General features: G+C 39.5%; 2 protein-coding genes and 1 long non-coding RNA gene across 5 annotated transcripts in view; 2 read left to right on the top strand and 1 right to left on the bottom strand.

The window, feature by feature from the left end:
• The window catches only part of smpx (small muscle protein X-linked), a 38229-nt gene extending 37130 nt beyond the window's left edge, over positions 1–1099 (bottom strand). The window contains exon 1 of the mRNA XM_061922497.1: positions 953–1099. Within this exon, the coding sequence (XP_061778481.1) occupies positions 953–1099 (147 nt within the window). The remainder of the gene's footprint in view (positions 1–952) is intronic.
• mbtps2 (membrane-bound transcription factor peptidase, site 2) overlaps positions 1–23683 on the top strand; it is a 46055-nt gene that overhangs the window by 12784 nt on the left and 9588 nt on the right. For 2 of the 3 annotated variants that reach the window (XM_061921544.1, XM_061921546.1), the window contains 9 exons: positions 297–435; positions 527–630; positions 955–1082; positions 3405–3523; positions 3596–3776; positions 3837–3934; positions 4019–4214; positions 4320–4395; positions 6163–9019. In XM_061921544.1, the coding sequence (XP_061777528.1) occupies positions 297–435; positions 527–630; positions 955–1082; positions 3405–3523; positions 3596–3776; positions 3837–3934; positions 4019–4214; positions 4320–4395; positions 6163–6385 (1264 nt within the window). In that variant the 3' untranslated portion in view covers positions 6386–9019. Of the gene's footprint in view, positions 1–296; positions 436–526; positions 631–954; positions 1083–3404; positions 3524–3595; positions 3777–3836; positions 3935–4018; positions 4215–4319; positions 4396–6162; positions 9020–23683 lie in introns of those variants that run through there. The other variant, XM_061921545.1, reaches the window with a different exon arrangement.
• On the top strand, positions 16555–19921 carry LOC133569834 (uncharacterized). The gene is made up of 3 exons (XR_009809931.1): positions 16555–17207; positions 17441–17541; positions 19820–19921. It is a non-coding gene; the product is annotated as an uncharacterized LOC133569834 (long non-coding RNA).

Genomic DNA, 23683 nt, shown 5'->3' with positions numbered 1-23683 from the left:
GATGCAAGCGCTATGACGCTTTTAAGGACTGATTACAAAAACAAAAGTCAAAGCCTACTATAGGCAAAGATGTGTTCTGCTGTTTTTATGGACCGGCTGCAAATCCACTTGTTGACTGCCGTTTTTAAAGATCTCCTGCAAAACCGCTATTAGTGTTGAACTAAACTGGCGAGCTGGTCTGACGCGATTCAAAAATGGGCTCTTTCGATGCAGTAATAAAAAAACAACAACAGGTGGCGCTGTGGTTAAATAAAAAAGAAGCTTTAAAGCCATTTATATCTCCTCATGTTCTCCAGGTTCAACAGTGGTCTGGTGTTCGGCCTGGTGGCCATGCTGGCGTCGGTGGTGCTGCTGGTGAAAACGTTGCAGCAGACCCTCGCTCAGATGACCACCAGCAACCCTCACATTGGCGCTCAGCAGACACTGCAGGTGGTGGTACGTACACACACACACACACACACACACACACACACACACACACATACACACTCACGCTAAACGCTGTGTCATCCTTCTCTTCACTCAGGTGCCCGGCGTCAACCTACCGGTCGGTCATCTAGGCTACTTCTTCCTCGCCCTGCTACTCAGCGGCGTCATACACGAGCTGGGCCACGCGGTGGCAGCGCTGAGGTAAACACGCGCTTCGTACAGTCTTGGGGCGGCATAGCTCGGTTGGTAGAGTGGCCGTTTCAGCAACTTGAGGGTTGCAGGTTCGATTCCCGCTTGTGCCGTCCTAGTTACTGCCGTTGTGTCCTTGGGCAAGACACTTTACCCACGTGCTCCCAGTGCCACCCACACTGGTTTAAATGTAACTTAGATATTGGGTGTCACTATGTAAAGCGCTTTGAGTCACTTGAGAAAAGCGCTATATAAATATAAATCAATTCACAATTCACTTCTTGTTGCCGCGTTGACAAAGCCTCCGCTAAGTGGATATCGTGCGTGTTTCTACAGGGAGCAAGTACGAGTGAATGGCTTCGGCATGTTTGTGTTCGTGGTCTATCCCGGCGCCTTCGTGGACCTCTTCACCACACACCTGAACATCGTGTCGCCCATACAGCAACTTCGCATCTTCTGCGCAGGTGAGGACGGAAACCATTTAGTGGATTATATCCACTCAGCCTTAAAAAAATCACCCTTGTACACGACTATACTAAAGGAAGTATTTTTTAGCAAGTACCACCTCAGAAAATACTTGGCTCTCCAAGTACCACCATAAAGAAAAACATTAAAATACTGTGGCATAGTAATATTACAAAAAAGACAGAGATTTTTATTTTTTTTGCAAATATATTGAATATTTTTGGTCACTGTAACATTACGCAGACTTTGAACAGTGGCACTGTGTTTGAATATTTAATTAAGTGATTATTTGGCGTACCACAGTTGGAGAATCACTGATCTAGGAATATTGGCCATGTTAAATAAATACTTTTCCGACCGTGTCAATTGTTTTATCTGGCACTTTTCATAGCAGTGACTCCCAACCATTGTGTCGCGTCACATTAAAACTCATCAGCGGCCTCATTTATAAAACTGTGTGGAACTGAAAATAAAACATTTCGTAAGCACAAACCACTGAATGCATGTATACACACAAAAACATGATTTATGTATTCATTATTATTACATATTTTTTCTAATTCAGATTAAAAAAAAAAATGCAACGCACAATCGTACGCTCTCTTATGCATAGGCGCGGATCTACTTTCCTGCCAGTGGGTGCCTGTACGGGCGGTAAATCCGACGCAACTTTTCTGAGCATTTGTGGTCTATGCTTGGTGGTGAGAGAATTTGCCATCAATTCCACGTGGGTGCTCGGCATTGGCGCTTACGCTCTTACGTCATGTCATATACCTGCACTGAATTGTGCGCAGATGAGTTCCGCCCCCCCAACAATCCATAAAAGGTCATGCAAATTTGTTCATGAGTTGAAGGTTCACTCAATCAATCACAGAAAAACGGAGACAGTGATTCCAAAAAAGAAAGCAATATTTTCAGATGAATGCTTATTACCGAGCACCGTAACAAGATTATTTTTGGAGGGCTAAGTAATGTCATATTTGATTAAAATAATTTAAAAGTTAATATTTGCCAAATCATAGTGTCAGTGACATAATGACTGAGAACTGTTATTTACTACTGTAATTATTATTCATGTTTTTGTTTTGTCAAGTAATTAAAGCACACATTTAGTTAAATGACAATATTAATCATCATGAGCAACATTTAAAGCGCTTGTGGGCAATTGGATGATTTCAGTATAATATTGGCACTGTAAGTGCATTTTTTTGTACAGTTGTTTATCTTGAAATGTTGATACACATTTTGATCAGGATTTCGATTTACTCCGATTTTTAATGGATTCATAGTTTTGAAAAAAAAAATGTTTTGGTTAAAAAATAACCAAAACACTGCAGGAATGTAGCAGCAGAGTGCTTCAAATATGGCCGCAAAATTCTTCTTTGATTAAATAAATGCATTAGTGGTGTCAAAAAAATCGATTTTAAAATTAATCTCGATACTTATTAATAACAAATTCTTAATCTATTTAAAAAAATTAAAAACATTTTTTTTTTCTCTTAATAATTATTATTTTAATATGTCCTGTCCAGCCAATTAGACAAATCATATTGTTAATGTAGATCATCATATCTGCTGTACAGATTTACTTTAGAAAAATAAACATGATACTTCCCTTGTTGCCGTATTTGTATTTGACTTCATTAAATATTTGGGTAGAATTTTATTAAGCAAAACCAGTTTTCATTTAAATAAATAAGTAATTTATCATAACTGTTTGCCTATTTTATGGAAGAATGTAGTTAATCATTGAACTGGCACCCTATGTTATTAAAAAAGTATTGATTTTGAATCAAGAATAGTTACCCCTAAGAATCGAATCGAATAGTGTGGTGCCCAAATATTCACAGCCCTAAAAAGCATGTTTTATTGTAATTTTTTGATCTGGGGTATGTTTCCAACGATATATAGACATATTATTTTTTTGGTTCATTTCGTCAGAAAAACTAACAGCCATTTCATGCATCCGAAAACAGCTGCACGTGTCATTGGTAGCATTCATGGCACCTATTGGTTTAGTTAGCCATTTTCTCTTTATACACAACTGTGAATTCACCTGTTTGGGAAACACAACTTGTGTGTGTTTTATTGCAGCCTTGAGAGGGCAGCAAAGAGTTTCTGCATACGCAAGATGTCCCACTGTGTTTATTTATCCTGTCTGGTCACAGCCGAGGTTTTCTCAGCGTGTTCCTTGCACTCACTGTGTTTATTATTCATTCCCGTGGCGGCAAGCGATGCAACTTTAATGCTTTATCGGCCCCCAAGACGTGAGTGTGCGCTTGCTTCCACCCTAAAAATATGACAAGTGTTTTGTTTTTCAGGAGTGTGGCACAACTTTGTGTTGTGTTTGGCGGCGTTGGCGTTCCTCTTTTTGTTGCCGCTGTTCCTCTTCCCTTTGTACACGAGCGGCGTGGGGGCGCTGGTCACCGAGGTTGCACCGGTACGGTTTTGTAGCTCCTTAGATTTAGCATGTGTTTCCCTCGTGCGTGCTAACGCGCTGTTTGTGCGTCAGGGCTCAGCTGCTGACGGACAGCGGGGTCTCTCCGTGGGGGACATCATAACGGGCTTGGAGCAATGTACTGTCAGCGGGGTGGACGACTGGAACAGCTGCCTGTCTCACCTCTCTCACACGCCGCAAACGGGATACTGCGTCCCCGCCGCCAGCCTGCAGCCCAGCTGGGCCCACGGACGAGGTGTGTGTGGACGGTTTAAATTCAGGGGGAAAATGGGGTAATTGTGATTTTTGTGCCTAGCCTTCAAGCGCTTGGATGGGACGATGGACTGCTGCAGCAACAACAGCCTGACAGACCTCTGCTTCTCCTACATCAAACCTTTGAGCCGCGAGAGAGAGGTCCTGAATACAACCAAAAACGTGCTGAAATTTGCTCCGCCCACTTTCTGAAGTGCTTCCTTTTTCACTTTTGCCCTCACACAGTACGCCTGCATGCCGGTGCGTAAGATGGTGACGGGCACAAACGTGTGTCGCAGCGACCGCAATTGCGACACTCTCGTCAGCCTCAGCGTTTGTGTCACGCCCTCCCTGGAGAACCAGACGCGCTTCATCCGGGTAACGCACTCTCCTGCCCAACACATGCTGTTTGTGGGGTACCCGCCACATCTTCAGCACGCCGGTAAATCATTTACAGAGTTATTAATGTCCACAAAGTAACGTTTCTACCAACAGAATCACATAAAGATCCTTCCTGTGGTTGTAATTTATTTTCTAATCCTTACAGTGAGTCTCACCAACTTTGTGCCACGCTTTGGTTTCCTCCACTTAGACATTCCTGTCTTCTTGGAGACATTCTGCAAGTATCCTTAAAAAAAGTGATTCATATTTTGTATGCGATGAAAGTGCGCTGCTGTTTTGCTACTGCAAAAAATGATTGAATAAGATCCTTTACATGACAGGAGCATGCTACTTTTTGTGAAGACTAACTTCTAAAACAAATAGTCAAAGATCCTCTATGTGACGGGAGCACGCTACCGTTTTTAAGGAACTACTGCAAAAACAAATAGTTAAGAAACATCCAAGCTTTGATGTCCAGCCCCTGACACCTTTGGCTCTTGAAATGGCTGCTTCTTCATAATGTAGTTGAATAACCCTGTTTTACTATTTTTAAGAATCTACTGCAAAAAATGCTTGTCAGCGATCCTCTTGTGTGACAGGAGAACTCTCCTGTTGTTATGTTAGATTGTCTGCCCTGAGATCGGTAGGTAGTGAGTTCAAACCCTGGCCGAGTCATACCAAAGACTATGAAAATGGGACCCATTACCTCCCTGCTTGGCACTCAGCATCAAGGGTTGGAATTGGGGGTTAAATCACCAAAATGATTCCCGAGCTGCTCGCTGCTGGAACAAGGGGATAGGTCAAATGCAGAGGGTATTTTCAAAAGAGCTAGTTAGTATGTGTGTGACTAACAGTGGTACTTACTATTGAAAACATGCTTGTGACTGATTGTTTCTGTTAGTTTTTGACAGGAGCACTATATAATGCTCATCAAAGATCCTCTATATGACAGGAATATTATGCTGTTTTTAAGAATCTACTGCAAAAATGCTTGTAAAAGATCCTCTTTAAGACACGAGTATTATGTTGTTTTTAAGAATGTCCTGCAAAAATGCTGATCAAAGATCCTCTATGCCAGTGATCCCCAACCTTTGTGTAGCTGCGGACCGGTCAACGCTTGAAAATTTGCCACACGGACCGGGGGGTGGCGGGGAGGTTATATATTTATTTATTGTTTTTTCATAAAGAAATACAATCATGTGAGCTTACGGACTGTATCCCTGCAGCTCTGTATTGATATATAATGTATATGTTGTGTTTTTTATGTTGATTTAATGATTAAAGAAAAAAAACAAAACCTTTTTTTTTCTTTTATTTACTACATTTTTTTTTTTTAAATTTTTTGTGCGGACCGGTACCAATCGGTCTACCGATGTGGTTGGGGACCACTGCTCTATGTAACAGGAGTGTTATGCTGTTTTTTAAGAATCTACTGCGTAAAATACTCGTCAAAGATCCTATATATCAGTGGTCCCCAACCACCGGGCAGCAGAATAATTTTTTATAATTCTTTTTTATTTTAATTAAAATTGTTTGTATTTTTTATTTATTTAAAAAAAAATTAAAACAACATAAAAAACACTTACAATTAGTGCACCAACCCAAAAAAACTAATTTTTTCCCGACAAAAACCTCCCTTTTTCATGACAAAGAAAAAAAAAAAAGAACCCCCCGCCCCGCCAGGCCGCGGGACAAATTATCAAGCATTGACTGGACCGCAGCTACAAAAAGGTTGGGGACCACTGCTATATATAACAGGAGTGTTATGCTGTTTTTAAGGACCTATTGCAAAATGCTAGTCAAGGATCCTATATATGACAGGAGTGTTATGCTGCGTTTTCAAAATATACTAGAAAAATCTTGGTCAATGATCCTATATATGGCAGGAGTGTTCTGCTGTTTTTTAAGAATTACTGCAAAAATGCTAGTCAGAGATCCTCTGTATGACAGGAGCACTCTACTGTTTCCAGGAGTGTCCGTTTGTAGTCCTTATCCCCCCTGCTTCTCAGATACGTGTTTTCCCTCTCGGGCGCCTTGGCGGTGGTCAACTCTGTGCCGTGCTTCGCTCTGGACGGTCAGTGGATGCTCAGCGCCTTGCTGGAGGCCACGCTGGTCACCGTGGTGACAGACCGCCAGAAGCGCGAGCTCATCGGCTTCTTCCTGCTCCTTGGCGGCAGTGCCCTGCTGGCCGCCAACGTGGCCTTGGGCCTGTGGATGGTCACGGCGCGGTAGCCAACCAGCCATGACGGTCAAAAAACCAAAAACTCGGGACGTGAGCCTGAGGACGACTAAACTGTGAAGAGATGACATTACCCAGCAGCCCCCAGGTTTGCCTTCTTACTCTAGTGCAACCTCACAGGGCTACAAAGATCAAGAGAAGCACACATGCTGTATGTAAGGATGTGAACTATGTCTCATTTAGGGTATTTCATTACCTCTGCCAAGCTTAATCATAACCGTCCAATGAAAAGCAATTATCGCCAATTTTCTTTTTGTGCTAAAATACAATACAAGTTTGTTGGATAATATTATTTTTTACATTTGTTAAGTTTTCATGTGGAAATGTGTTTGATATATATTGCATCTATTTATTTTTAACAGGAAACCATGTTTGATAAATCTTAAAAAATAAGGTAAAAAATTAATAAACCAGGGCTAAAAAGTAAAAATTCAAAATATTATACCGCCATCCCTCACTCACGTCGCACTTCAAAGTTTGTGGCGTCACTCTAAATTAAGCACTTTCCAGTATAAAAAGGGCGACATGAACTAAAAATGTCAAACCTATCAGAGTGCACTGTTCAGTTTCATTGCCACTGATTGGCTGAGCTTCAGGCAGTATTACGGTACCACATTGGATTAAAGGAGTGTAAAGGTGATTATGTGGTTGTTACTTCCTTCTCATAATATGCCAACCCATTTTTAGAAAGTAGTGAACAGGTTTTAAGAATTTTTGAGTCATGCGTAAAACTCCAAAAAATGTATTGTTTGTGCTAAAGTTTTTCTGTCAGCAAACCAACTGACATTTCAAAATATATGATATTCAAGACTTGAAATATGTCAAGCTTGTTTTTTATGTTATCATTTTGATGATAATAGCTTACAATTTTTTGAAAACACCAACATTTTCTGAGATTTTTAATTGTAGGTTTTCATAAGCTGTAAGCCATAACTATCAAAAAATATTTCAAAAGAAGGTTTGAAATATCTGGATATGCATCTTATGAGCCTGTGTTATATATTAGATTCACCTTGTAATTCTAATTGCTGGAATGAACGAACCTTTGCACATTATCCAGATTGCTTGTGTTTCACCTTTATAATCAATAATTCCTACTTTACAGAAAGTCATTTGTCTGACAGCCATTTCCGCAGTAGTAATATGACCATAAACTTGTAAAATCTACAATTGCCTATTAAATAATAGTGACTAAAGTTTATTTTAAGAGTGGCCACATCAGATGTCCATTGCAAACAAGAAAGGGTTAGCCTTTAAACTAACTGTCAGTAAACCATATATAAATGACACTTGGGATATGCCTTCTTAGTGGTACAGGTAAGTCACTACAAGGTAGTTTTACCCTCCATGTAACAATATAGTCTATCACATTTGAATCCCTTTGGCCCACACCGGCCTTCATCCTCTTAAGTGCAGTTCTCACATGAGTTTTGGGTATAGATCTTTAAATTGGACTATATTGACATAGCTGCAGGGTTCAAAGAAGCATTCGAGCTATGGTTGTCACTATTCAGTGTACTATTCTAACTCATGGTATAAACTTTTATTTATTTGCGGTATTGCATTATGGGTTCTATCTATCTTTCTACTCCTCTGCAATCTGGGTATGACATTTTAAACGGTCCCTTGAATCAAAGTAGCCTTGTATTTAGCTGTCTCTCAGTACTGCCCAAAATCTTTACCATTGAAAATCCAACATACCGTTTCAACTAATGGTATAACTGTCTAGGAAAATACATTAAATTCATCAATATGTGCTTCTTGAGTTTATTTTGTCGGTCAACGTAAACCATCAACGTCAGATGGCGGGGCTAACACAAATCGAGTCCGATTCAGATTCACCTTTATTGTTATTGTACTGAGGGTTTACAACGAGATTAGGGGGGAGGTACTCCCACAGCCGCTGTGCACAAAGACAAGATAAACACAAACACAAAACATGAAAACGGCACCAAAAAACAGACAAATGCTGTAAAAAATGCTATGGATAAATAAATACTGGAAGGTAATGCAAAGAATATATAATATAAATACTGAAGGTGCGATTGATGTACATAATTAAAAACAGTGAAATAAAAGGTACAAGAGTTAATTCAGGATGAGGTAGTTTGCGTTACATAATCCGCCCTCTGACTTTTAATGTCTGAGTGACATTAAATAATGCATGAAATCATTATATTATGAATTAATTAAAATATAAAAAATTAAATAATGGAATAATTAAATTATGAAATATTAAATGAAATTATTAGTTAAATCTTGAAATAGTTCCATGTAATTTATTCATGATTTACTTAATTGATGGTGCATTTAACATTAGATAAATTCATCCATCCATTGATTTTCTATGACACGTTTGAATAACTATTTAAAGATATACTTATTTATTGCATTTTTGCCAATTTGGTCCTCCATAAAAAACATGTTTCCTGGAGCAGTGTAGAGTGAGGCACGATATGCCCTAAGGAGACAGATCTTCTCCTGGTGTGAACACATGTCAAATTTACTAATTTTGTTTGCCTGAGCTTATAGGACTCGGCACTCTCTATTGATATCATGGCCAAAATATTTTGTTTTAGTATAGTAAGTCAACATTTGTCTTGTTGGATAAAAAACTGGAAATGTGAGGTCTCTATCTTTTTTAGTGCAACATAACATCAAATGCTTGTTACATTAAATATTACATCTAATATTGTTAATACTAGTGTTGCAAAATATAACGTACATTATATTTCCAAAAGTATTTGGCCACCTGCCTTGACTTGAACTTGAGGTGCCATCCCATTACTAACCCATTGGGTTCAATATGATGTCGGTCCATCTCAGCTATTACATCTTCAACAATTTTGGGAAGGCTGTCCACAAGGTTCTGAAGTGTATTTATAGGAATTATCGACCATTTTTCCAAAGGCTCATTAATGAGGTCACAGTGATGTTGGTCGAGAAGGCCTGGTCTCAGTCTCCGTTGTAATTCATCTCATCGGGATCAGCCATCCGAATCGGGTTAGGACTCTGTGTAGGCCAGTCAAGTTCATCCGCACAGACTCTGTCATTCATGTGTTTATGGACCTTGCTTTGTGCACTGATGTACAGTCTATGTTGGAGGAGGAAGTGGCCCGCTCCAAACTGTTATCACAAGGTTGGGAGCATGTAATTTTCCATAATGTTTTGGTATCCTGGAGCATTCAAAGTTCCTTTCACTGGAACTAAGGGGCCAAGTCCAACTCCTGAAAAACAACCCCACACCATAATTCCTACTCCATCAAATGTCACACTCGGCACAATGTAGTCCGATATGTACCGTTCTCCTGGCAACCTCCAAACCCAGACTCGTCCATCATATTTGCCTGATGGAAAACCCTGATTTATCACTCCAGAGAGGGCGTCTCCACTGCTCTAGAGTCCAGTGGCGACGTGCTTTACACCACTGCATCCCACGCTTTGCATTGAACTTGTTGATATATGGCTTAGATGCAGCTGGCCGGCCATGGAAACCCATTCAATGAAACTCTCTGCGTACTGTACGTGGGCTAATTGGAAAATCACATGAAGTTTCGAGCTCTGTAGCAACTGACTGTGCAGAAAGTTGGCGACCAATTTTGCACTATGCGCTTCAGCATCCGCTGACCCCTCTCTGTCAGTTTATGTGGCCTACCACTTGGTGGCTGAGTTGCTGTTGTTCCCAAACTCTTCCATTTTCTTTTAATAAAACCGACAGTTGACTTTGGAATATTTAGGAGCGAGGAAATTTCATGCACCTGGGGATAGGTTGATTGGCAACACTAAATTGGCCCTAGTGTGTGGATGTGAGTGTGAATGTTGTCTGTCTATCTGTGTTGGCCCTGCGATGAGGTGGCGACTTGTCCAGGGTGTACCCCGCCTTCTGCCCAATTGTAGCTGAGATAGGCGCCAGTGCCCCCCCGCGAATTTGATGCCAGCAACACGTGACAAAGAAGGTGGGAAAGTTTTCAATAAATACTAATAAAGTTGAGGATTGCTCATCAAACACTTATTTGGAACATCCCACAGGTGTGCAGGCTAATTGGGAACGGGTGGATGCCATGATTGGGTATAAAAACAGCTTCCCAAAAAATGTTCAGTCTTTCACAAGAAAGGATGAGGCGAGGTACACCCCTTTGTCCACAGCTGCGTGAGCAAATAGTCAAACAGTTTAAGAATAATGTTTCTCAAAGTGCAATAGCAAGAACATTTGGGATTTCAACATCTACGGTCCATGATATCATCAAAAGTTTCAGAGAATCTGGAGAAATCACTCCACGTAAAAGCGGCATGGCCGGAAACCAACATTGAATGACCGTGACCTTCGATCCCTCAGACGGAAGTGTATCAAAAACCAACATCAGTCTCTAAAGGATATCACCACATGGGCTCAGGAACACTTCAGAAAACCACTGTCACTAAATACATTTAGTGACATTTGTAAGTGCAAGTTAAAGCTCTAAGCGAAAGCCATGTATCAACAACATCCAGAAACGCCGTCGGCTTCTCTGGGTCCGAGATCATCTAAGATGGACTGATGCAAAGTGGAAAGATTATCTGTGGTCTGACGAGTCCACATTTCAAATTGTTTTTGGAAATATTCGACATCGTGTCATCCGGACCAAAGGGGAAGCGAACCATCTAGACTTTTATCGACGCAAAGTTCAAAAGCCAGCATCTGGGATGGTATGGGGGTGCATTAGTGCCCAAGGCAAAGGTAACTTACACATCTGTGAAGGCACCATTAATGCTGAAAGGTACATACAGGTTTTGGAACAACATATGCTGCCATCTAAGCGCCGTCTTTTTCATGGACGCCCCTGCTTATTTCAGCAAGACAATGCTAAGCCACATTCAACACGTGTTACAACAGATTGGCTTCGTAAAAAGAGAGTGCGGGTATTTTCCCTGCCCGCCTGCAGTCCAGACTTGTCTCCCATCGAAAATGTTTGGCGCATTATGAAGTGTAAAATACGACAGCGGAGACCCCGGACTGTTGAATGACTGAAGCTCTACATAAAACAAAAATGGGAAAGAATTCCACTTTCAAAGCTTCAACAATTAGTTTCCTCAGTTCCCAAACGTTTGAGTGTTGTTAAAAGTAAAGGTGATGTATCACAGTGGTGAACATGCCCTTTCCCATCTACTTTGGCATGTGTTGCAGCCATGAATTTCTAAGTTAATTATTATTTGCAAAAAAAAAAAAAAAAAGTTCATGAGTTTGTTCATCAAATATCTTGTATTTGTAGTGCATTCAATCGAATATGGGTTGAAAAGGATTTGCAAACCATTTTATTCCGTTTATATTTACATCTAACACAATATCCCAACTCATATGGAAACGGGGTTTGTAGAAACAGTCCCCATGCCTAAGTGCTTGATTTTATACACCTGTGGCCGGGCCAGGTGATTAGAACAACTTATTCTGATCATTTGGATGGTGGCCAAATACTTTTGACAATATAGTTTATTTCATTGTTGGTAAAATGTATGAACTGTGTAAAACAACTTGAAAACAAAACAAGGTTTAAATGAAAAGGAAAAAAAAGTTGCGTAATGAATTCCCAACATATTCTATAATTCTGTCTTGTTCATTACACTTCAAAATTAATTTTGATGCAAAAAGTTTACAGAGATAAAAAAAAAAATCTTTAGTTTTAGACTTTGAATCACGGTAAAGTTAAATACCCAGAGAGCAGAAGGAGTACCAATATGGGCGCTGTAACCCAACCGTAACTCTGAATGGTAGGCTGAGGTATGATGCAGATCCTTCTCACATTGATACGCCAGTGTTACAATTAAATGCCTGAAATTCCACATTTGTCCTGTAAGATAAAATTTGGAAATGTGAGGTCTCTGTCCTCTTTAATATGACGTAGCATAATGGGCTTGTTTTATAAGATATTACATGTAATATTGTTAACAATAGTGTTGCCTAATATCCATCCATCCATCCATTTTCTACCGCTTATTCCCTTTCGGGGTTGCGGGGGGCGCTGGCGCCTATCTCAGCTACAATCGGGCGGAAGGCAGGGTACACCCTGGACAAGTCGCCACCTCATCGCAGGGCCAACACAGATAGACAACATTCACACTCACATTCACACACTAGGGCCAATTTAGTGTTGCCAATCAACCTATCCCCAGGTGCATGTCTTTGGAAGTGGGAGGAAGCCGGAGTACCCGGAGGGAACCCACGCATTCACGGGGAGAACATGCAAACTCCACACAGAAAGATCCCGAGCCTGGATTTGAACCCAGGACTGCAGGACCTCCGTATTGTGAGGCAGACGCACTAACCCCTCTCCCACCGTGAAGCCCGTTGCCTAATATACCATATTTAAATGTTAGTGAAATATTTAGACTGCGTAGAACAGCTTTAAAACAAAACTATGTTTAAAAGAAAACAATATATCCTGTAATATTATTGTATTTTAACCTCAAAACGAATTTTGATGCAAAACCTTCACACACTTGAAATGATACAATCTTAGGCTTTTTAAGGGAATATTCAAGGCTACTTTGAATCTTGGTACTGTTTAATACACAGTTAGCAGGAGTACAAAGCTGGGCGCCCATTTTCTCTGCTGGCCTAACATAACCAGAAATCATGATCATGATTAAAGATAAAATTATTTTTAATTTACTTTCCCTTAATATCTAAAATAATTCATATTCTCTTCATGTCATATTATGCTCCTTCCAATGCTGTTGTTTTTAGGTTCAAGTTTTTATCCAATCAGAATTCAGCGGGCTTATGTTGCCATGCTGTACGAAAACTGAATCAACAATGCAGGCATCTATGCACTGTAAGTGAACGGGAACATACAGTTGATAGATAATTGGTTATCCAATCAGATCACGAGTTGTCAGTAAGGCCTTCTAGCTGGCCTCACGTTGAACGTGACATTTACGCTTCCAGTGATTGGACACTCACTGGGACCCTTAGCGGATGAATTTGAGAACACATACAGTTGCGATAGCCGATCAGATCACAAGTTGTTGACTGTAGCCTATCTAGATAGCCTGATGTTAACGAGACTGTGATTGGATACTCACTTGTCATTCTAAAGTGAGTATCCAATCAAAAGTTGCAATTTAGCAAGAAGTGTTGGCCCAGAAAGGAGGAGAATCAAATGCTGATTAGATGACAGATATACATTTGCAATGCCATTTTCAATCAGGGTATTTAAAGAGAAACTACATCTTGTGAGATGATGTCGGCGATGAAATGCCTGCCATTCCCCATCGAATCAAAGGACTACGAGGGGTTGTACGGCGTCGAATGGGTGCTACAAATTGTGAGTTCAGATATTTAATGTCTTTATTTTTTCACGTTTAGTGTTTTTTGCAATTTTAATTTTGACCGTACCACATAAGATATGTTTTCATCGCTGATGCGGGTTTATTGACTTTTAAATGCTGCAGTAAATAATCTATTTTGCACACTGTTGAGGTGATTCAGTGCGCAGTTGTGTGTAAATGTGTTTCTGTATCGTATTTCTTCAGCAATGGTCATGTGGTGACATCCATCCATCCATCTTCAGGTTGCGGGGATGTGTTGATGAAAATGATGCTATTTTGAGAGGTAATCATTGAAGTCGGACCTCACTAAAGGCCTTGGTGGGAAACGCACAGCCCACCACCGCTATTGTACAGTTAAGTTATGGTTGTTTGTAAATTTACATTTGACCAGCAGATGGTGTCTTTTGCCAAAGCATGCAATTAGCCATTTGGCCCAAGTGACTTTTGTTCTTAATCTAAACTAGAACATTACCAGAACCTTTTGTACTGTAAGAGCAATTTTTGATTGTCATCACAAACATTCACGTCTCTATGTGAAATTGGGTGCATATGGTCAGTGCTTCGGCAGCATGGTAGAACAGTGGTTAGTGCATGTGCCTCACAATATGAAGGTCCTGGGTAGTTCTGAGTTCAATCCCGCGCTCGGGATCGTTTTGTGTGGAATTTGCATGTTCTCCTGTGACTGCGTGGATTCCCTCCAGGTACTCAGACTTCCTCCCACCTCCAAAAACATGCACCTGAGGATAAACTAAATTGGGCCCAGTGTGTGAATGTGAGTGTGAATGTTGTCTATCTATCTGTGTTGGCCCTGTGATGAGATGGCGACTTGTCCAGGGTGTACACCTCGTTCCGCCCAAATACAGCTGAGATAGGATCCAGCGACCCCAAGAGGGACGAGCTGTAGAAAATGGATGGATAGTCAGTGCTTGGCAAAACTGTGTTTCAACGGGCTGACCCAGGCATTTAGTTTTTCCTCACACCATCCTAACTCACAGTTTCAACTTTTGGTTCTTCTTAAATGAGTATTTGATTGCTTTGTACTTTCTGCAACCATTGGAAACTGTAGTGCCTTTACCTGACTGAAGCAGGAAGCTTGGTATTGGTGGTGTGGCTCAGCGTGTGGTGCGGCTGTACAGAAATATAAGGGTTCTCAGTTCAAATCCAGCTTCAGCCATTGTGTCCTCGTGCATATAGCACTTCACCCACTTTGCTCCAAGTGCCACCCACTCTAATGTAACTGACTCATCACCACTAAGTTTCAATGTGTGGCTTTCCCAATGTAAAGCACGAGGAGACAATTTTGAAATAGCACTATATAAGCAGACTGGACTGGAAGGACAACAAGAAGGGCATGAGCTGACTCTTTTTCCTGAGGAAACTTAGGTCCTTTAATGTGTGCAGTGAGCTGTTGGAGATCTTTTTTTCAGTCTGTTGTGGCCAGTGACCTGTACTTTGCAGTGGGTTGTTGGGGGAGCAGCACCAGCAAAAGGGACTCAAACAGGATTGACAAACTGATCCGTAAAGCCCGCCAAACTATTGGGACGCAATTGGAGGCGTTTGTGTCAGTGAGGGACAGGAGGAAGCTGAAAAAACTGCTGGCCATCATGGACAACCCTGCCCACCCACTCCACCAGACAATTGAGGGACAGCGGAGCTCATACTCCAACAGGCTCCTTCAGCTTCATTCCATTCAAGAACTCCTTCATTCCGCACTCCATCCAGCTGTATAATCACTCGCCTTACAGCAATAGATGATATCTGTCTATTACTTGACCGCTTCGTTGTTGGCTACCCCTCTTTTTTTTTATAATGTATACTTTTTGCTGGTTCTACTCTCTATTTTATGCCGCCTTTTTTTTTTTTTTTTGCTGCAGGTGCTACATATACTGTAATATTATACATGGTAATTGGGATTTGTTTTATATTGTACATATTGTATAAAAATATAATAATATAATATCAGTATGTATTATATACTATATACAGTGGGGCAAAAAAGTATTTAGTCAGCCAAGTGCAAGTTCTCCCACTTAAAATGATGACAAAGGTCTGTAATTTTCATCATAAGTACACTTCAACTGTGAGAGACAGAATGTGGGAAAAAAAATCCGTGAATTTACATTGTAGGAATTTTAAAGACTTTATTTGTAAATTATGGTGGAAAATAAGTATTTGTTCAACCATTCAAAGCTCTCACTGATGGAAGGAGGTTTTGGCTCAAAATCTCACGATACATGGCCCCCATTCATTCTTTCCTTAACACGGATCAATCGTCCTGTCCCCTTAGCAGAAAAACAGCCCCAAAGCATGATGTTTCCACCTCCATGCTTAACAGTAGGTATGTTGTTCTTGGGATGCAACTCAGTATTCTTCCTCCTCCAAACACGACGAGTTGAGTTTATGCCAAAACGGATACATGGATGATACAGCAGAGGATTGGGAAAATGTCATGTGGTCAGATGAAACGAAAATAGAGCTTTTTGGTATAAACTCAACTTGTCGTGTTTGGAGGAAGAAGAATACTGAGTTGCATGCCAAGAACACCAAACCTACTGTGAAGCATGGTGGTGAAAACATCATGCTTTGGGGCGGTTTTTCTGCTAAAGGGGACAGGAAGATTGATCCGTGTTAAGGAAAGAATGAATGGGGCCATGTATCGTGAGATTTTGAGCCAAAACCTCCTTCCATCAGTGAGAGCTTTGAATGGTTGACCAAATACCTATTTTCCACCATAATTTACAAATAAATTATTTAAAATTCCTACAATGTGAATTCCTGGATTTTTGGTCCTCATTCTGTCTCTCACAGTTGAAGTGTACCTATGGTGAAAATTACAGACCTCTGTCATCATTTTAAGTGGGAGAACTTGCACAATCGGTGGCCGGCTAAATACTTTTTTGCCCCACTGTATATAATATGTAAATATTACATATATCCATCCTACCATCTATTTTGTACCGCTTGTCCCATATGTTATATTTAATATTGCTACTATGGTACATTTGTAGTTTACTTAATACCTGCATTATCCTTTCCATCCCACTAATCGCTTTAATTTGTTTTGGTCCTTAAAATAATCACAATTCTCTTTGGGATTCAATAAATTAAAGGGATTAATGTTAAATGAATGATTTTTTTTTTTTGCTTAGGTCTTCTCCCTTATTGTGTCCCATTTTGTTTTGTATTCTGTGTCCATCTTGCACCGTGTCGCCGACAATGAAGACGCACTTTAAATAAAGTAGTTTCATCGGGTTTCATTTTGGCTTTGATCAAATATTTGTGCATCCTTCAGCTTTGTTGTTCTCACCACTTCCTGTCAACAGGTGAAACATTGGACGCCTGGATCATCCCGGCGGTGGACGTGTCCGGAATCTCCATGTTTGTGTTCAGATTACATTCGGAGGCTGATTTGTTTCCATCTCACCTGTGTTTGTGTTTGCTTAGCTCCCCTTAAGGAGGCGGGAGGAGGACAGAAAGAAGATGAGAAATGAAGCTGTGAGGAAACTCAAGGTAGAAACCAAACAATTGTTTTGTCCTTTGTGAAAATTTACCATATTTTTGGTTGAAAATGTGGGTGGAATTTAGAATGAAAGGGTTGCCTTTGACCTTTTAGAGCTGCCGTCACATTAGGATTGTACGGTATAACGGTACTAGAATAGTATTGCGGTACTAATGAATCAAAAACGGTACTACACTCTGTTTGAGAAGTAACTATTCCCCTGTTTTTTGTTTTTTTTTAACAGGCATCACAGCGCCCCGACGTCATGTCGTGACATTACTGGTTTTACAAGCAGAGGAGCATGTTCGGCAGCGCACAATCACGGAGTACTTACAAGCAGACACAGTATGTAGACAGAAAAGGGAAAATGGACGCATTTTGGCCTAAAAACTAACAATAAAGGTGATGTTGTAACACTGAAACACCGCTCTACATGAGGTGCTTTAAAACATTAATACATGGCTAGCTTGCTAGCGGCTAATGTCCATCCGCAGTCGGCAGTGTTTTAGCTACTTCTAAATCATTAATCCTGGCCTCCGTGGCGACGAATAAAGTAAGTTTCTTACAAGAATCATCCCGAGGAATAGCTAAACACGCTTCACTACACACCGTAGGAGGATACAATAGCTCACTGCTAACAAAAGATAGTGCTTCTGAATATAAACAAATGTTATGGGTTGATCTACACTTGACATCCACTGGATTGATACAAAGTACAATAGCGTATCTCGCCAATACTACTATGATTACATCGATATTTTTTATCTTCACAAAATGTTTTTCTTTTTAAAAAAATTAACTCAGAAAATAGGTCCCTGGACTTTGAATTGATTGATTGAGACTTTTATTAGTAGATTGCACAGTTCAGTACATATTCCGTACAATTGACCACTAAATGGTAACACCCGAATCATTTTTTCAACTTGTTTAAGTCGGAGTCCATGTTAATCAATTCATGGTAATGAATATAACCAGTGTATGATCCTGTAACAACTTGATATCGGACCGATACCTAAATTTGTGGTATCATCCAAAACTAATGTAAAGTTTTCAAACAACAGAAGAATAAATGAGTATTACATTTTAACAAAAGTGTAGATTGAACATGTTGAAACGGAAAATAACCAGATAGTAGCTATAAATGAAAAAGTGGATTAATAATCCATTTTAACAGCTTGTCCTTTATAATTTCGACAAAATAATAGAATGATCAATTACACACGATGTTACTGCATATATCAGCAGACTAACAAGGAGCCTTTGTTTGTTTACTTCAGGGGTCACCAACCTTTTTGAAACCAAGACCTACTTCTTGGGTACTGATTAATGCGAAGGGCTACCAGTTTGATACACACTTAAATAAATTGCCAGAAATAGCCAATTTGCTCAATTTACCTTTAATAAATAAATCTATACATATTAAAAAAATGGGTATTTCTGTCTGTCATTCCGTCGTACATTTTTTTCCTTTTACGGAAGGTTTTTTGTAGAGAATAAATGATGAAAAAAACACTTATTTGAACGGTTTAAAAGAAGAGAAAACACGAAAAAAAAAAAATACATTTTGAAACATAGTTTATCTTTAATTTCGACTCTTTAAAATTCAAAATTCAACCGAAAAAAATTAAGAGAAAAACTAGCTAATTCGAATCTTTTTGAAAAAATTAAAAAAATAATTTTTGGAACAGCATTAATAATTTTTCCTGATTAAGATTAATTTTAAAATTTTGATGACACGTTTTAAATAGGTTAAAATCCAATCTGCACTTTGTTAGAATAGATAACAAATTGGAACAAGCTATATTTCTAACAAAGACATATCATTATTTCTTCTAGATTTTCCAGAACAAAAATTTTAAAAGAATTTTCCAAGACTTTGAAATAAGATTTAAATTTAATTCTACAGATTTTCTAGATTTGCCAGAATATTTTAATTTTATTTTACTCATATGTTTGAAGAAATATTTCACAAATATTTTTTGTCGAAAAAACAGAAGCTAAAATGAAGAATTAAATTAAAATGTATTTATTATTCTTTACAATTAAAAAAAAAAATTACTTGAACATTGATTTAAATTTTCAGGAAAGAAGAGGAAGGAATTTAAAATGTCAAAAGGTATATGTGTTTAAAAATCCTCAAATCATTTTTAAAGTTGTATTTGTTCTCTAAAATTATCTTTCTGAAAGTTATAAGAAGCAAAGTAAAAAAATAAATGAATTTATTTAAACAAGTGAAGACCAAGTCTTTAAAATATTTTCTTGGATTTCCAAATTACATTTGAGTTTTGTCTCTTAGAATTATAAATGTCGAGGAAAGCGAGACCAGCCTGCTAGTAAATAAATACAATTTAAAAAATAAAGGCAGCTCACTGGTAAGTGCTGCTATTTGAGCTATTTTTAGAACTGGTCAGCAGGCGACTCATCTGGTCCTTACGGGCTACCTGGTGCCCGTGGGCACCACGTTGGTGACCCCTGGTTTACTTCATACTAAAAGACAAGTTGTCTTGTATGTTCACTATTTTATTCAAGGACAAAATTGTTCTTTGATTGCAATAAGAAACATGTTTAATGTAAAGTTCAAATAAAGCCCTTAATGCCATTTTTTGTGGTCCCCTTTATTTAGAAAAGTATCGAAACACATTTTGGTATCGGGACAATCCAACACCAAATGAATGGATGTGGAATAAGACCCAACTTGAACATGACAACCTCACAGATTTTGCACCGTGGTAAGAATCTCACTATTTAAAATTTCTGTTCTGATGATGCAATCGTTACGTCGTGTGTTGTTGATGAGTGAGGGTGATGAGGCTTTCTTAATGGATGGATGTTTTCAGCGGCACAGGAAGTCTATAAAAGGATTCTACGGGCAACGCCCCAAACCCTAATGAGCACATGTCGAAACAGTTGTGGCCACAATGGGACAGAGCGAACAGGGTTGGTGGTTGTTATTGGAAAGATCAACTTTGGGACCTTTCCCATAATGTTCGCTCAGCAGGCACAAGACATTGAAACAACGTTGAGAATGTTTTGAATTACTTCCTGTTGTGAGCAACTCAAACCTAACGTTGTAACAACATGCCTTTTGACGACGTTTAATCAGTGTTGGGTTTTGACGTTGATTTAACCATTGAATTTTGACCATGTTCCAACCAGCATTGTACAACAGAAAATATAACGTTGAAACAACATACTTTTTGACTAAGTTTATTCAATGTCAGGTGGAGACGTTGATTCAACCTTTGAATTTTGGTAATTTCCCAACCAACAACGTTTATCCAGACTTAGACACCAACGTTGGCTTAATTTACAAATATAACTATTTTGCAATGTTGTTTCAAAGTCAATTTTAAAGGACATGTATGTATAATCAACATTGTATCAATGTCTTGTGTCTGCTGGGTGCTGTCTTCAGAAAATGTGTTAAATGTCCCGCATTGTTGTATTTTTTTTAAATATTTGTAAAAAGTCATGGAGGTCCCACAATACATTAAAGGCCTACTGAAACCCACTACTACCGACCACGCAGTCTGATAGTTTATATATCAATGATGAAATATTAACATTGCAACACATGCCAATACGGCCTTTTTAGTTTACTAAATTGCAATTTTAAATTTTAAATTAAGTATCCTGTTGAAAACGTCAGTATGATGACGAATGCGCGTGACGTCTCGGATTGTAGCGGACATTTTTTTCCAGCCCGATCCCAGCTATAAGTAGTCTGCTTTAATCGCACAATTACACAGTATTCTGGACATCTGTGTTGCTGAATCTTTTGCAATTTGTTCAATTAATAATGGAGACGTCAAAGAAGAACGATGTAGGTGGGAAGCGGTGTATTGCAGCTGCCTTTAGCAACACGAACACAGCCGGTGTTTCCTTGTTTACATTCCCGAAGGTGAAGCTTTACTATGGAACAGAGCGGTCAAGCGAACATGGTTCCCGCCCAGATGTCCACCAGCAGGTTTCGGTGAGAAAATTGTGGTAATAAGTCGGCTCTTACCGTAGACATGAGCGGAGCTTGCTTCCTTCCTCGTGCACCTGTCAAAGAGGCAGCTGCGTGGCCACACCCCTCTGACTTTCAGGTACGACAGTATAATCTCACTACAACACTAGTAACACAATAAGCAGATAAGGGATTTTCCAGAATTATCCTAGTAAATGTGTCTAATAACATCTGAATAGCTCCCACTGCCCTGTCTTTTTTTTCTTCTAGTCCTTCACTCTCACTATCCTCATCCACAAATCTTTCATCCTCGCTCAAATTAATGGGGAAATCGTCGCTTTCTCGGCCGTGATTGTAAACAATTTGAGGATGTGAGGAGCTCCACAACCAGTGACGTCACGCGGACGTCGTCTGCTACTTCCGGTGCAGGCAAGGCTTTTTTGTTAGCGACCAAAAGTTGCGAACTTTATTGTGGATGTTCTCTACTAATTCCTTTCAGCAAAAATATGGCAATATCGCGAAATGATCAAGTACGACACATAGAATGGACCTGCTATCCCCGTTTAAATAAGAAAATCTCATTTCAGGAGGCCTTTAAGGCTGGATTTAAGACATTTTAAAAGTGCTTTTAGATAGCCCAACTGTAAACTGTGTTTTGTGCGTCTGTAGCTGTAATGCTAACGACACGATGATTGTTCATTTACTTCCATATACCTTGTAATTCTGCACTTGTCCACACACATGTTAGCAAAATTGGCATAGCAAATGCTACATACTAACATTACACTCACATTTTAACATCAACATCATGCTATATTAGCATATTCGCTAATGAAGCTTTTTTAAAGATGCGTAACAAAGCCTTTTTTTTAAGTGGAGGGAGTGTTTTTCAACCACTGAGATACAGTCTTGTGTGCCGTGGGAGATTTTCTAATTTCACCTATTTGGGTTAAACATATTTTTTGCAAACCAGTAATTATAGTCTGCAAATTATGTGTTTTTGTTGAGTGTCGGTGCTGTCTAGAGCTCGGCAGAGTGACCATGTAATACTCTTCCACATCAGTAGGTGGCAGCCAGTAGTTAATTGCTTTGTAGATGTTGGAAACAGCTGGAGGCAGCATGAAGGTAAAAAGGTGTCTAATGCTTAAACAAAAAATAAACAAAAGGTGAGTGCCCCAAAGAATAGGCATTGAAGCTTAGGGAAAGCTATGCAGAACTAAACAAAAACTGAAATGGCTACAAAGTGGACAAAATAACAGAATACTGGACGACAGCAAAGACTTCCTGTGGAGCAAAGACGGCGTCCACAATGTACATCCAAAGATGACATGACAATCAACAATGTGCCCACAAAGAAGGATAGAAACAACTGAAATATTCTTGATTGCTAAAACAAAGTAGGTACGGGAAATGTCGCTCAAAGGAAGACATTAAACTACTACAGGAAAATACCAAAAGAAGAGAAAATGCCACCAAAATAGGAGCGCAAGGCAAGAACTAAAACACTACACATAGGAAAACAGCAAAAAGCTCTAAGTCAGGGTGTGATGTGACAGGTGGTGACAGTACACCTACTTTGAGACTAGAGTTTTAGTGATGCATGCTTGGTTATGCTATTAAGTAATATCCAACAATTGCGACAACAACTTTTTACTGTCAACTGAGTTTCGTTTTTTATGATTTCTGCTGGTGGTGTGCCTCCGGATTTTTTCAACTCAAAAAATGTGCCTTAGCTCAAAAAAGGTTGAAAATCATTGTTCGACACAGTGCGAACTTAGACCGTTTAAAGGCACTTTTTGACAGCACCACTGTGAACATGCTGTTTTTTTGTGTCCGTAGATTTAATGCAGGAGTGTCCAAACTGTTTCCACTGAGGGCCGTAGACTGAAAAAATAGAGCATGCGGGGGCCAGTTTGATATTTGTTTTTGTTCAAGGACAATACAATATATAGATTATTTTTTACCTTTTGGGCTCCCCCCGCAGGTTTGGTGCCGCGTCTCAGTCATAACAATTTGAAAAATTAGTCCTATGTTTTTTTTTTTAACGCTTAAAAGTCTAGATCAAGGGTGTGAAAGTCAAATCCCGCGGGCCAGATCCGGCCCGCAGATTAATTATCTATGGCTCCCAGGATCATATTTGATTAGTATTAGAACCGCCTGCTGCTGTTTTGCATGCACCAATACTCCATCAGTTTTGGCTTTAGGAATTTTCAAAATGGGATCCCATAGACTTTACTGTGGGACTTGACCCTCGCTCCATCCTTGTCTGTGAATGACTGAGCATTCTATGGAAGCTGCTTTTATACCCAATCATGGAACCCACCTGTTCCCAATTAGCCTGTTCATCTGTGGGATGTTCCAAATAAGTGTTTGATGAGCATTCCTCAACTTTCTCAGTCTTTTTTGCCACAGGTGCCAGCTTTTTTGAAACATGTTGCAGGCACCAAATTTCAAATGAGCTAATATTTGCAAAAAATGACAAAAGTTTTCCATATCGAATGTGAAATATCTTGTCTTTGCAGTCTTTTCAATTGAATA

Source organism: Nerophis ophidion, linkage group LG15 (genome assembly GCF_033978795.1).
Source record: "Nerophis ophidion isolate RoL-2023_Sa linkage group LG15, RoL_Noph_v1.0, whole genome shotgun sequence".
NCBI lineage: Eukaryota > Metazoa > Chordata > Actinopteri > Syngnathiformes > Syngnathidae > Nerophis > Nerophis ophidion.
This window is presented reverse-complemented; position numbering and strand designations above follow the sequence as displayed.